This window comes from Patella vulgata, chromosome 6 (assembly GCF_932274485.2).
Source record: "Patella vulgata chromosome 6, xgPatVulg1.2, whole genome shotgun sequence".
NCBI classification, from domain to species: domain Eukaryota; kingdom Metazoa; phylum Mollusca; class Gastropoda; family Patellidae; genus Patella; species Patella vulgata.
In genome coordinates, this window is record NC_065884.2 from 61,428,272 (window position 1) to 61,444,625 (window position 16,354).

The 16,354-nt window shown below is 38.3% G+C and overlaps 1 protein-coding gene across 1 annotated transcript in view; it reads right to left on the bottom strand.

Moving 5' to 3' along the window:
• LOC126825243 (uncharacterized) overlaps positions 1-16,354 on the bottom strand; it is a 173,801-nt gene that overhangs the window by 143,738 nt on the left and 13,709 nt on the right. Inside the window, exon 2 of the mRNA XM_050554811.2 lies at positions 9,139-10,013. Within this exon, the coding sequence (XP_050410768.1) occupies positions 9,139-9,206 (68 nt within the window). The 5' untranslated portion in view covers positions 9,207-10,013. The remainder of the gene's footprint in view (positions 1-9,138; positions 10,014-16,354) is intronic.

Here is a 16,354-nt window from a genome sequence, read left to right on the forward strand (position 1 = left end):
CACATATTATTTCAAACCGATTTGTTTTCTATCACGCGAGAATCAAACAGATGTTAATAACAGGGAGCTAGGAAACAATAAGTTTATACGTATATACACCTACATATAATATATATAACATGATCTCTCTAGATGATTATTATCGTGTACCAAAATCAGCTTTAACGTAGGACTTTTAAATACAATCTCCTCTAATCTACGACCAGTCATTTAATAACTAATATTTCATGTAACTGTCCATTTAAACACGGGGTTTTAGTGTTTGGGGCATTGTAGCCCCAATAACTCACATTTTATGTTACTATTCATTTAAACACGGGGTTATTATTCTAGCCCCAATAACTCACATTTTATGTTACTATTCATTTACTCACGGGATTGTCATACATTCTGCATTTAGTTGGGACGTTGTGGCCCCAACAACTATAACATTTTCTGTTACTATACATTTAAGCACGGGTTATTTCAATAATTCGCTTGCGCGTAGGTGTCTTTAGCAGTGGGAGGAAACCGGAGGACCCGGAGAAAACCCACGAGGTTGGACAGACGAACCTACTCCTTGTACATAAGTTTAGGATCCTGGCATGATTCCCATTGACATCAGTGACATGATTGGAAATAATATGTGGAAAAACATTGGTCGCATCTAACAACACAGATTATAATTCGAAAAAGAAAATATTACTTATTTCAATAATTGTTGTAATGTAGGCACACATCATCAACATTGTTATCTAATAAATAATATATCATTATACTTGGACATAAAATCATAAAATAAATATATTTTTTTTTTCTCAGGGGAGTTGACTCTAACGCTATAAACTTTTTAATACTGATAGGAATAGGTTATTTATTGTCACTCTTTTCACAGACGCCAAATATCAAAGTTCATTATGACAGATGAGATATTTTAAATGGCCCAAACGACACTCCATACAGTGTTGGTTAAAAAGAAGATGGGAGCGTAATACTTTTTTCATTTGGATATCAATAATTAATGCAGCTAAAACTCCTCGAGATACTCATATAATGCTTACCTTATCAACATCTAATACATAAACACTAGTTCTATCGGGGTGTTGAACAAGAGAGAGAAAGAGAGTTCTATACCGGTGTTGGCAGAGAGAGAGAGAGAGAGAGAGAGAGATCCTTTGGATTTTGTTTGACGTCTCTGTTCTATAGCCAAGGAATGTCATAGAGTCGAAAACTTCGTCTTTACTTAACTTAGGTCATTTACCTGCAATTTGGGTGTGCAATATGGAGTAGAAAACACAGTCTGCTGTTTTAATTCGATTCTAGCTGTTGAGAATTGTTTGTCGTGTGTGTGTGTGTGTGTGTGTGTGAGAGAGAGAGAGAGAGAGAGAGAGAGAGAGAGGGGAGGGGGGGGGTCCATTAATGTCTAAGGGCTTGGTAGCAACTTCAAACGTTTTCAGATGGCAATTTTCGCATAACCATATTTGTTTCCTTTTAGAAATAAGTTCTCAAAATGGCGTCGCTCAAAGAGTGTGTAGAATTTTCATTGCAAAGTTACCTTTGTTTGAAGACAATCGAATAAACTTTGAAGAAAAATAACTTTAGACATTGAAAGCTTTATATGATAAAGCACTCTTTCTAATCTCGGAACTTCAAAGTACTTCCAATGGCGGAATTCATCATACAGATGTAGGGTTCCAGAGTCTGCCGAGTGATACAGGTCCAATGCCCCAGGACCCCACACAAGATTAATCCAGAGCAGAGACTTGGCATTACATTTAACGTTATTTTTATTCTGGGGGGTTGGATGGCTGAATGGTTAGCGTACGCGCGCTGTATCATAAAGTCTGTCATTGAGTCGACTGGCGTGGGTTTTCTCCGGGTCCTCCGGTTTCCTCCCACTGCTAAAGACCTCTACGCGCAAGCGAATTATTGAAATAAAATTAAACCATATGTTAGTCCCGAAATGACCTAGTTTGTGTCGAGTGGACGTTAAACCCCATTTCTCTCTCTCTCTATTTTTATTCAAATTTAGATTAGATTTTATTATCATTGTCATGACCGTTTACCATTTTGTGCGGTTTTATTTGGTGCTATAAAAACACGTTCTATTGATAACAATCCTTAAAACTCATTATCTTAAAACTGCTTCCGCGCTCTATTTCTTGTCTTAAATTAATGTTTATCGGTAAAATGCCAATTCTATCGTCGGTCTTGTTTTTTTTTTAAATTGAAGTAGATTGCGTAATTATTTTGTACCAGCATCAAGTTCGCCATAGCCTTACTCGTGTTTTCTATAAAGATGGACTGGAATTTAAAGATACATCATGTAAGGTTTAGATAAAGAGCTGACAGTTCTCGCTATAATAGTTTTAGAATAGATAATGAAAAGGGAATATGTTGAAAATTTCAGTCAGATTGAGAGAAGTTGTGAATATTTGAAGAATAGCGTAGTCTCGATCTCATTGCTACCGTTGTTACGAAAATAAACATTCTTATGTTCAGTTATTCAATGGCGACCGTGTTTCAATTCATTGAAAATCGTGACCATCCGATGGTTTAGAGAATTGATCATGGGCTTGTCATGTGGATAAAATGTCTAACTAATCATTAATATATATATAACATTTGAGGCCAAAAGAAAGATCTGGAATAGGCGGATTTAGCTCTTACGTTATTCACATTTAACCTTTACGCATGTCTACAGGGGCGGTATGAATAGTCATATTAAATGACGGAACGCATAATAAAGTAGAACGTTGCAGCAATAAATCTAACTGGGCGTGAAAATAACATGAATATGATTCAGCGTATAAACCCGAAGAATGGGGTTTAACGTCCTACTTTTCTGCTCCGATTGGGCTAATGAAGACGGGCATACGCCATCCTATGAGGGAAATTTTGCTCGAACAGCGGCACTAGGGGCTATTCTTTTATCGAATTCCAACTGCAAAGGGATCTTTTACGTGCACGTCACTGTGTCAATTTCTAGGTCCCAAATATTAGAGATTTGGCTCCTTTAACTATTATAACGAGAACTGTCAGCTCTTTATCTTATATTACCTAATGCCCCTTTAATTAGCCTGGCTGATGCAGAAAAATGAGACGTTATTCATCAAAAATATTAGCAATTGGACTGTGAGTTTCTCAATGAATGATAACTTACCCGAATTAGCTTATCAATACATTAACACAGTATATTCATATATTCATATTTCATCATCTATTTTTGAACAATTATGACAAGAACGGCCAGCTCTTTATCCAAATCTTTTACAATGCATCCGTAACACCGTGGGCCAAATCCATTAACTTTTAAATTAAAATCCAGGCAAGCAATAAAAATACATTACAAAAGTATTTTAGACTTTAGTATTCATATTCTTTATGAATAGCGTGACAGAACGCATCAAACTCTGCACGTGTTCAATCAAATGGTTAATTACTTTTGTCTATGGGGTAAATCCAACCTCGTGGGTTTTCTCCGGGTCCTCCGGTTTCCTCCCACTGCTAAAGATCCCTACGCGCAAGCGAATTATTGAAATAAAATTAAACCATATGTTAGTCCCGAAATGATCTAGTTTGTGTCGAGTGGACGTTAAACCCCATCTCTCTCTCTCTCTCTCTCTCTCTCTCTCGCTCTCTCACTCTCTCTATGGGGTAAAGAGGCATTGCGTAAGCCTTCTTATATCTCGGTATTAGATGACTGACCTTTATAAGTTCAAGTATGCCTTCTACAGGTGACGTCACATCACGGGACGTCCATCATTTATTCTATTTTTAGCGTGCATTGTCTACATAAGACGTTGTTGGGTTAATTGATCCGGGCAGAATGGGGCCCTTTACTCATTTTGAATACCCATTTACACGAAATAGGAAATCTATTTGATCTAGATATACTTCAAACTCTTTTATTTATTTTTCTAATGCTTCAAAAAATGTCTAAGAATTTATTTTGCAAGTGGAAAAAGGCCTTGTTTACATAAGACGTTGTTGCGTTCACTGATCCGGGCAGAATGGTGCTTTTTACTCATTACCCATTTACACTAAATAGGAAATATTATTTACCTACACATACTTCAAACACCTTTGTTTATTTTGCTAATGCTTCAAATAATGTTCTAGAATTTATTTTGCAGATGGAGAAAAGTTAATATCGCGAGCTCATTAAGCCGCATCGATGTCACCCCTCACAGTGATTGTAGAGGTCTAGCGAATATTCACTGCTGATCAGTGTGGGGTACAGGAAGTTTTGAAAAGTATCATGCATTCTTTGGCTATTTTGAGAAAAACGAGGTTTATTTTAAGTGCATATCAATTCTGCAGTTTTATCTGTGAAGTTTTTTTTTTATATTGAAGTAAATTATTATTGTTATTTTCATTTTTGGGCAATGTATAGGTCTAATTTGTACTCAAAGATTTCCCAGGTAGATAATCTCATGTCTTCGATTCAGTTGGGTTAAAATTAGACTGATTCAAAGAAATGAAATGAAATGAAATGGGGTATAACGTCCTACTGTTTTGCTCTGACTGGGCTAATGAAGACGGGCATACCCCATACAGTTTGCTCCCAGGGAAATTGTGCCCGGATAGCGGCGCTACGGCCTACTCTTATATCGAATTCCAACTGTCAAGGGATCTTTTACGTGCACGCCAATATGTACACGTGACCTCGGCCTACTTTGACAAACAACATTTTGTTTTATCTGAGCCATATCATTTACCAGTATGTTATCGGGGTGTGTGTGGGGGGGGGGGGGATATGGAAAAAAATGGAGTTTAACGTCCTACAATTTTTGCGCGAGTTGTCGTCTAAGCGTACGGATTTAGCACTGTACACATTGGCGTGCATGTGATATATATGTCTGTGAGTATACGTTTTGACATATCGCAAGTTCATGTTAATGAGGTTACAAATTGTTTCCATTGGTTTATTTTAAAAAAAATATAAAGCTAACATTTATTAACCAAACAGATCCATTTAAAAAATAACAATATTATGTTTAGAACTATCAGTGGAGGACTATTAATTTTGTCTAGTTTTACCTTTGATCACCATTGCGCGGTAATCTATTTGTCTTTGATGTTCACCTGTGATTCCAGTTGAACATGCATTAAGACAAATGAGACTTGTTCCTACAACATTCTCTCTAGAATTAATTACAAAAACACGAGGCTGCAAAATGCATTAAAACTTTTCTGTAATGTAATGGGATATAGCGCCCTACGTTTTTGCGGATGAGTGGCCGATAGGTTAACGCGTGTGCGTAGGGTCACAAGGTAGTCATTGTGTCAAGTGGTGCGGTTTTGATTCCCCGCTTCTACGTGACAAGGAGTAGGGTCGCCTGTCCATCCGCGTGGGCCTTCTCCGGGTCCTCCCCCCCCCCCCAATGCTAAAGACCCCTACGCGCATGCGAATTATTACAATAAAATTGAACCATTTAATGTTTAGTTCTTGTGGGTCTTGATCAAAAGATAAACGGCACTCCGCCCCTGTAATGTAGTGGGTGAAAACTGGACTCCGCCCCTGTAATGTAGTGGGTGAAAACTGGATTCCGCCCCTCCAATGTATTGGATGAAAACTCGGCCCCGCCCCTCCAATGTAGTGGGTGAAAACTGCACCCCGCCCCTCTAATGTAGTGGGTGTAAACTAGACCCCGCCCCTCCAATGTAGTCTCTATCAATTAGCCCACAAAACTACCTATTACCTAATATCTATAGACACATAACAATATATGAATGTTAATTAGTCCAATTAAACACATATTTCATAATTACCTATTACTATCACCATTAACACCTTCTTTATGAAGTACATTTAGGTTTAGGGTCGAGGGACCGGGGTCAAATGCGGACATTTATGTATTTCTATACGAAGATTAGCGAGTGGTTATAACTGTAAATTGTATACAAGAATGCAGAACTAGTATTAAATTGTTCAAGAAATAATGGACGGAATTATTTTTCTCTATATGATGATTAACAAGTGATCCCAACTGTCAATCGATTTTATGAATATAATACTAGTATTATTTTGTTTAAGTAGTGGGTGCAAAAAGATTAAAATGAAATACAATAGGATATAACATCATACCTTTCTGCACCGACTGGGCTAATGAAGACGGGCATAATCCTTACATTACGATATCGGGAGCCACGGTGGCTAAGTGAGTATGACGCTGACTCGCTATCCTGGAGGTCGCTGGTTCGATCCCGGTGTTGGCCGAGAAAGTTCATCGGGATTTTTCGGCGTGTTTTCACATTGTATGGCGTGTAATGGCGTATGTCCGCCTTCATTTGGAGGTGCTAATTGTAGGCCGGTTGGGGAGGTTCGGGAATTTCCGGAGCCCAAAATGGCTGCTTTTTATAAAGAGTATTTTGAGGAATACTAACCCGAACCCTAACCCTAACCCTTTTAAGAGGGGTAAACGTTAAATTAATCCAGGTTCAGTCTTCTAAGTAGGGTTAGGGTTAGGCTTAGGGTTAGTATTCTCCAAAATTTTCATTTATATAAAGCGGCCATTTTGGATTCCGGAAACACCTGAACCTCCCCAACTGGCCTACAATTAGCATCTCCCGTCTTCATTAGGCCAGTCGAGGCAGAACAGTAGCGCGTTAAACCCCATTTCATTTCATTTCATTTACATTGTGCTATCAGGGAATTTGCTCTTCATCGAAATTGTTCTTGCCAAAGTTACTTTTAAGTGCACGTTAATGTGTATATTATACCTCGTTTTTGTCCCATCCGAAAGACTAGACGCGCTTCCTTGCCAAACCCTATTTGCTGCACCACTGATAAATCCCAATGAACATCAGGATGGAAAGCTATATACCGAGACGCCGCCAGGAAATATAGTAAATATGTAATAGTATTTTTATTCAATATTTTGATAGTTTATCTGATCCCTTGCCAACTGTATCTAATTTACTTGTTTTTGTCTGACGGTTATTTTAAATGTGATTTGGGAACAGGGAAGGAGAAGAACATCCTGGTAGTTATATTCGTTGAAGATAACATATTATTCAGTTAATCCATCCGATCTGTTCAGGGTCATATACTGAACAAAACAAAAGGAATGATGTTCAAAATAATTACGTTTAGAGAGTCTTAGGGTCAATATAAGTCGATAGACTCCAAGGTAAACGGCCCTTAAAGTAGCTAAGTTTTTAATGCAATATCATGCACTGTCTTCGATACTGCAAACACGACATTTTGCTCAAATTAAATCAACATTATGTTGTTATCTTACCGTGAAAAGGTGGGGCTTCTGATATTCAATATTTAAGACAAAATGAAAATTTTAAAATTGCCACACGACTCGCATGCCAGATGCATTTGAGCGCCATTTGTAATAATGCGACTCGATGAACGAGGCTAAACATATCCGGGGGGTTGGGGGGTTGGGACGGAATACTACCAGTGTAGACTGGAATAACCAGGAGTCAAAGAATGACACTCAATTGGGACGCTTCTGGTATTTCGCCGACCGTAACTGATTATAAATTACAGTAAAAATAGAAACGATTGAATGTAAATCAATTTACATACATTCATATTACATTATTATATGCGTTGCGACCCATTTATGTCCATTTCTAGGTGCCAAAAAATAAAGATTTAGCTCCTTTGAGTTAGCACATGAGACTCTTTGTAAACTTTGATGTTGTACTCGATTGGGAATGACAAGTGTGGTCAGCCCTATTGAATATAATCGAGCGAATCTGATGACTGTTTGCGCAAGTTAGAGAAAAAAAGAACCCCAGGAAACGATAAGAGAATAATCACAATAAATAAATGCCAGTTAAAGCTAAGAAGAAACCAGCAGCCGCTTTAGCGTATTCAGAATTACACAATACAGCACTAATCAAAATGTCAACCGATGACTAACTCTTAGTTTCATCTAGAAATGATCGACTTCGGTGTGAATACAGTAATAAAAGATAGGTTGCCAGGCAACGAAACATACGCCCACAGCAGCTAAATCGTCCGGGCAGTCAACAAGAGTTGTCGCATATTTTTACTTTTTTCGGTAATGAAAAATTTATAATACACTAAAATCTGATTAAGAGCAACAACTCATGAAGTAATTATCAGAAAAACATTAGAATTTGTTTGTTTTTTATAACGTTCTGCCTAATACTAACGTTTTGTATACGAAACTTTTAATATCATGGATTTAGCTGTTCAAATCATAAAAATTCATTGAAAATCAATATACTTGTTCGTCTCAAGATCTTAAACTCTGTGTATCAATCTGAAGTCAATCGGATGATAACTTTAGCCTTTAGAGCGTCACAAAGTGATGAAGGGCCATAACATTGGCAGTTATTATCGGAAATCGTTGAAAATCAATAGGTTTCTTCGTCTCATGACCTTGAACACTGTGTATAAATTTAAAGTCAATCGGATATTAACTTTGGCCTCTAGAGCGTTCACAAGATTTTTCATTCAAAGTGATCAAGGACCATAACTCTGGCAGTAATTATCGGAAATCGCTGAAAATCAAAAGGATTCTGTGTCTCATGACCTTAAACACTGTGTATAAATTTAAGGTCAATCGGATATTAACTTTGGCCTCTAGAGCGTCCACAAGATTTTTCAAAGTGATCAAGGGCCATAACTCTAGCAGTTATTATCGGAAATCGCTGAAAATCAATAAACTTCTTTGTCTCATGACCTTAAACACTGTGTATAAATTTAAAGTCAATCGGATATTAACTTTGGCCTGTAGAGCGTCCACAAGATTTTTCAAAGTGATCAAGGGCCATAACCCTGGCATTAATTATCGGAAATCGCTGAAAATCAATAGGCTTCTTTGTCTCATGACCTTAAACACTTGTATGAATTTAAAGTCAATCGGATATTAACTTTGGCCTTTAGAGCATCCAAAAGATTTTTTGAAGTGATCAAGGGCCATAACTCCGGCAGTAATTATCGGAAATCGCTGAAAATCAATAAACTTCTTTGTCTCATGACCTTAAACACTGTGTATAAACTTAAATTCAATCAGATATTAACTTTAGCCTCTAGAGCGTCCACAAGCAATTGTGGACGCCGGACCGACGGGCCGACGGACGGACGGACGGTCTGGGGCGCCGACAATATACGACCACATTTAAATGTGGGCGTATAAAAAGAGCATAAGAATAAGCGACACCTACCTTGGAAACCAGAGTGATTTCTCCCTGCTATTGGAGACAGGACGTGTACTGACAGCATCCCCGCCCATTAAAAAATCTTCTTATTTCTACAGGAAATGACGTAACCAGAGTATCTATCCTAAGGAAGTGGTCTTTTTTCTTCCAATGCGTAAATAAATCGGACGCGAATTGAAGATCTGTGTCATTTCGAGAAATTTGTAAAGATTGTTCAGCCGTTTTGTAATTTATTATAATCATCAACATTGAACTGTAAACGTTGTTCGGTCAGCACTGACGTAGAATCCAAACTATAAATCCCTTTAAATTTTGAGTCGTCCTGCTGTATCTTTAACCATATATTCAATCAGCTAGGCTTGTTCCTCTTGATAAGCACACAAATCACGTAAATGGATACCCGAGGAATCTTTCTGTATTCTGACAGCTTCACTTGGTAATTCTGGGCAGACGTGCTAAACAATTTACAGGGCTGTCATTGGAATCCGTTTTTTGTCCAAACCCATTTACCAATGCCCTATAAAACGGTTTAATATGTTGGTTAATATACTTAATTCACATTACATTGCGACCAATTTAAAACGCATATTCGTGCTCGGTTTGTGCTACTGGATAAAAGAGTTCGATGACATCACCCGTACTGGTTATCCTTTCAATAACCAAGCCAGTCTAATTAATTAGCACAGAAGTTTAATCGGGATAATGTAATGTCCTTGATTTGTCTTGTTACATTAAAGTTGTAATCCAGATTGATTTGTCGCATCGTATTAAAGCTGTAATCCGGGATAAACTTCTATCTTTTACTTATTGCTTCACACTGTTGTAGACACTCACGTGTTTCTTCTACCTGAGCATGAGCAAACTTATCTTTTTAATGCAGTCTGAAAATATACAAAAAGAGAGTAAATGAATAAGCTATACCGCTGCGTCAACGCCATACCAACTTATAACGAAAATAGAATTCAGCTTTTTCTTTGGTTTCTAGTCGAAATGCAAACCAATTGTTGCTCTTAACTAATAGTAAGACATAATTGTCATGAATAAATGAATAAAGAGAGAGAGAGAGAGAGAGAGAGGGAGAAAGAGGGTGTTTAACGTCCACTTAACACATACTAGGTCATTTCGGAACTAACATATGGTTCAATTTTATTTCAGTAATTCTCTTGCGCGTAGGGGGTCTCTAGCTGTGGGAGGAAACCGGAGGATCCGGTGAAAACTCAGCGGTGGACAGGCGACCATACTCTCTGTCACGTACAATCGGGGAATCGAAACCAGGCCAGTTGACTCAATGCCAGACCTTATGATAAGGTCCCCATGTGTTAATAGTTTATTTACATTCTCTATGATTACGTAATCATGTCTGTTAATTTAGTGTAGTTAGACTGAAAGTTTCGGAACCGCGGTGGCTCAGTGCGGAAGACGCTATATCGCTAGCCAAGAGATCTAGGGTCCGCTGCCGGTGATGGCCAAGACACAGTTCCATGGGATTTTCCGGCAGGATGGAGAGCCTTTCAAGGACAGTTGTCTAGTCGTTCGGATGGGACGCTTAAAAGTTGGAATTCTGCCAGGGCAACATTGGCCTCTTAGCACAGTGTATGACGTATGCCCGTCTTCATTAGCCCAGTCGGTGCAGAACAGCGGGGCGTTAAATAACATTTCATTTCTTAGACTGAAAGTTGTAATTCGCAAACTGGGTCGCAGTGATCTTGACGGTATCACTAGCTTGATTAGACTGGATAATCCGTTCTATTACTTTCGAGTCGCCCCTACACCATTCCTTCTCTAACTTGCTAGAGTAGTCAGACTTGTATATACGAACCATTATTACGAAGACAGACTTACGCCATGCAATGAGCTTTAAGAGAAATTTGACCCGATACGATCTACTCTTATTTCGAATTCCAATTGGCAATGGCTCTCTTACGTGCATCCCAACGTCCTGCACGGAAATCCTAAGGAACTTTCACGGCCTACACCGGGATCGAACCAGGGACCTCCAGGGCGACCTTCGGATGTAGAATATGGTCGCGACTACAGTCTTAACCAGCACCCAAACGCAAATGACCCTAGCCATTGACTATTCAATATGGTGGCGACCATGTCAGTTGTTCCGCCTGCTATAATTTCTCCTATTTATAACTCATGTATTTTTAAAAACTGGTTAATTTTCCATGCTGCGATGTGAAAGCAAGCTTAAAATAGGTTCCAAATAGGATTAGTCAATATCAGAATATATTTCATTGGATTTATGTCACCCAACCAAATCATTTCACACGTACAGTTTTTTGTCGTGTGCCTATATATATTCGAAGATCCTAATCTGTCAAATTCACCAAAAAAGACGAAAAGAATCATATTTAACATCTATACTACAATGCCCATTCACTAACTTTCAGGTGTCAACATGGGCCCTATAATACTGACCAAGGTATAAATAACGCTACGGCAATTGGCAATTTTATTATATTTTTCAGAAAATCTTCTCAAGTGTCAGTTTTGTCAGCCATCTTTGAACTATCCCGACCGTGCTTTATCGCATGGTACGGCTGGTCACGACCACTGGTTGAACTAAATGTCATTCGCATGCAGATGGTTCGACTATAGTACGAAAATCCGTGCAACCGTAGGTCGCCCTGGTTAGCGAGCCAGTGCCTTAGTCGCTGAGCCACCTTCTGTTTCTATATTCTAACAAACGATAGATAATAATGACAGCTACTCAGGTTTACTTCAGAAAGTCTTAGTGTTTCCGTTCAACCGTTACCCGTAATGAAATATTTCGATATTGACGTCATCAATACTAAAAACATCTTTCAATATGGCGTCCCAAAGCTTTCAATATGGCGTCCCAAAGCTTTAGCATGACAATGTGTTCAGTACATTATTTCGGATGTCGAAATTGACTGTCAGTCATGTTTCTAATCTTTCCGATTGACTCGTGCTTCATTGGAGACATCATTTGATATGGACATAATCTATAATTTAGCGTGATGTTTCGAACAGAGTTGTATAGAATGTCTTTAACCTATGATTCTAGTAGCTGTCATCGTTATCTGTCTGCTGTTAAAATACAGAAATGGGTGAACCATCTCCATTAAGAAATGAAAGAGAGAGAAAGAAATTGGGTTTCACGTCAACTCGACACAAACTAGGTCATTTCGGGACTAACACATGATTCAATTTTATTTCAAGAATTCGCATGCGCGTTGGGGTCTTTAGCAGTGGGAGAAACCGGAGGACCCGAGGAAAACCCACGAGGTTGGACAGGCGACCCTGCTCCTTGTCACGTATAACCGGGGAATCGAAACCCCGCCAGTTGACTCAATGACAGACCGGATGATACAGCGCAGCGCGCACACATTAAGAAATGAAATGGGGTTTAACGTCCTACTGAGCTAATGAAGACGGGAATATGCCATACAGTGTGCTATGGGGGGAATTATATCGATTTCCTATTGTTAAGGGATATTTTACATGCACGCCAATGTGTACACGGGACCTCGGTTTTTCGTCCATCCGAACGACTAGACAGCTGTTCTTGTCAGGCTCTCCGTCCTGCATCACTGTCAAGTGGGAACCACGTCGGAAAATCTGGATGAACTTTCTCGGCCAATGCAGGGATTGAACACCAGACCTCCAGGCTAGCGAGCCAGAGTCCTACCCACTTAGCCACCGTGATCCCCGTCTCCATTAACAAGTACATGAATGGGAATTCTGAACGTGAGACACGCTACATCACATGAATTTAATGTGAGTTCCGGCAGTTCTTAGTTGGAGATTTAACGCCGACTTCAACTCCGAGTGATACCTTTATTTTAGTAAATTCAGCGCACGCGCATGTGTATTCAGTTGATTATTCCTTTCATTTCAAGTCGATTAGGCAGATACTTTTAGCGTGGGAATTGTTTTTAAAACCAATCACAGTGACCAAATCTATGGTGAAGTCAGAGAGACCAAGGTGTTTATAAGATAGTAGTTGGATTTCCATCAACCAAAATTAAACCGAAACGAAATAAAGTTATAATTCTAATTAAACAATTATTAAATGACGTCAAACTGTCAAACCAACATCTGTTAATAATATAAAATATTATCGTTTTAATTAAACATGACGTCAAACTATCAAACCCACAACTAATTATACAATTAATAATATAAAATGTGCGGACTAATTATCCAAAAACAGAGTGTTTAAAATAAGGACAGTTTATCAAATTAATGTATATAGCTTACTTCCATTTGGTCGTATCAAGATCACCACAATCGGTGATTATATTTATCAGCAACAGAATGTATTCCCCAAGCTCGATATTCAATTTAAAATTGACTACAATGTAAGGTTGGTGGGAATGATAGAAATATAATTCAAAACCGTATAAGGTAATTTGAAGTTTATATCAGTTTCCACCGACATAAAGAATTACTGGAACCAAACAACAGAAACAGTCGTAACAAAAATTAGAATCCGTAAAACACCTTATGTGCTGGAATTTTGTTAATTTCTTGTTAATTGGTCGTTAATTGGTTGGCCTTGGGTGGGAATGATAGAAATATAATTTAAACCTGTATAAGGTAATTTGAAGTTTAGATCAGTTTCCACCGACATAAAGAATTACTGGAACCAAACAACAGAAACAGTCGTAAGAAAAATTAGAATCCGAAAAACACCTTATGTGCTGGAATTTTGTTAATTTCTTGTTAATTGGTCGTTAATTGGTTGGCGTTGGGTGGGAGTGATAGAAATATAATTCAAAACCGTCTTCCTAGAAAGAGTTAATGCAAAAATAGCTAAAACATGAATTAGAATCCGCAAAACAATGTACGTTCCTTTATGGTGTTGGGGGCCACGGTAGTTAAGTGGGTAAGACGCTGGCTCGCTAGCCTGGAAATGAAATGAAATGAAATGAAATGGGGTTTAACGTCCTACTGTTCTGCTCCTAAACTGGGCTAATGAAGACAGGCATACGCCATACAGTATGTTATGAGGGAAATTTTGCCCGGGCAGCGGCACTATCGCCTACTCTTATATCGAATTCCAACTGCCAAGGGATCTTTTACGTGCACGCCAATGTGTACGCGGGACCTCGGTTTTTCGTCCCATCCGAACGACTAAACAGCTGTCCTTGTCAGGCCCTCCATCCTGCATCACTGACAAGGGGAACCACGCCGGACGCTAGCCTGGAGGTCAGGTGTTCAAACCATGCATTGACGGAGAAAGCTCATCCAGATCTCTCGGCAGTTGAAATTCGATATAAGAGTAGTCCATATTGCCGCTGCCCAGACAAAATTTTCCTAATAGCACACTGTATGGCGTATGCCCGTCTTCATTAGCCCGGTATAGGCGCAGACCAGTAGGACGTTAAACCCCATTTCATTTCATTTTATGTTGTTGTTATTTGGCCGACCTTGGCGTGGGATGTAATAGTAGTGGACATTAATTATATAGATGAAGGATATCAAATGACTTTTCTAATTAAGTCAAGTGATCTTTTACTGTCATCAGAGGTAGAAAGCTAATCACTTCATTAATCACTTTGACGTAAAACCCACAAATAAACAAAATTGATATGGATTATCTATCGCCTTGAAATGATGAAGCCTATTCGTTTCCGACCTTTTATAACAGTCTCATTTTACAAACTGCAATTATTTAGCTACCTTTTTGAAATGTATATTGGTTCTTTGTGCGATTGAAAGAATCACCCTACTGATTGTCAACAAGTTTTTAATACAAACTTACAGAGTTATTCCGCACTTGGGTCGTAACGAATTAACTATGCAATTGTTACGAAATCATATTAGAACTTTATAGGCTGCGATTATGTACCTACATTTCTGTTCTGCAATTTACATGTGTTATATCTGTCCTATTGAAAGGACTACGCTAATGGATTTCAACAAATTTCCAGAGTTATCCCCCTTTTGGGTCGTTAACGAATTGTGTATCTAATTGTTACGAAATCCTGTTAGAACTTCATAGGCTGCGATTATGTACCGACAGATCTGAAATTTATATTATCAGTTCCCCGTGCTAATAATAAACGATCCTAATAATGGACGATTTTAATGGTTTCAACGATTTCCAAAACAAACTTCCAGATTTATGTGTTTAATTGTTACGAAATCTTTTTAGAACTTTATAGGCTGAGATTATTTACCCACATTTCTGAAATTTATATTGATACTAAAATGCACACCTCCAGGGTTATCTCCCCTTTAGGTCCCCCCCGAACTGTCAATCTCATTAAAAAGTGTTTCAATAACCACCCCAAGAGTTGAGCCCTTTGTTTTGAAATCTTGTCATAACTTTAAAGGTTACAAATATTTTTCTATAATTTAATATTTTGATAGTCTATCTCTTCAAAGGGGAGAACCATATATTATTGGTTTTCGAAATAACAGTATATAGATATTCCCCGTTTATAAAATAAAAATGAACTGGGACAAGCCGTCATCAACTGAACTATGATTTTAACATACAACAGTCCTGCAAAATCTGTTAGCTATGTGCACTCCTCAAATGATAAATTTAGTATCTGAGAATAAGATTAGAAATTTTCGTATGCCAATACATGTAATTAAAAAATGAAATGAAATGGCGTTTAACATCCTTCTTTATGTCCCGACTGGGTTAATGAAGACGTGAATACGCCATGCAGTGTGCTACGTCCTACTCTTATATCGAATTCCAACTGAGAACACCAGTGTGTAAACGGGACCTCCGCTTTTCATCTCATCCAAACGACTAGACTTATTGGCGACTAGACATTGTTCTTGCGAACCCGAGACTTATTGGTTAGCGAACGAGCGTCTTACTCACTGAGCCACCTCGGTTTACATGGTCTTACATGTTAATTTGGTATGTGTCTTCATGTAGAGCCGTTGATGCCCGAACGAACCTTTACGTCAGTGCCTAGAGAGTTCAGATTACAATAATGGCAGCCCCCAAACTGGGATCAGACCGAAATATACGACGATAACTTAACTTTATAAGAACAAATACATCATGTCTAGACCCACCTAATTTACAGATTGCATATTTCCCACAAACTGTTTTTATCAATAATTTTATCGAGTCTGCATATTTTCCACACATGCTTATAATATGAAACATAACTACAAAATATTTTAATTAAACTTCTATTTTCACAACATACCATAAAACGCCCCATTTACATGAAATGCTAATATCTATGGCTCTAGTTATGCTATGGACAGACGAGCG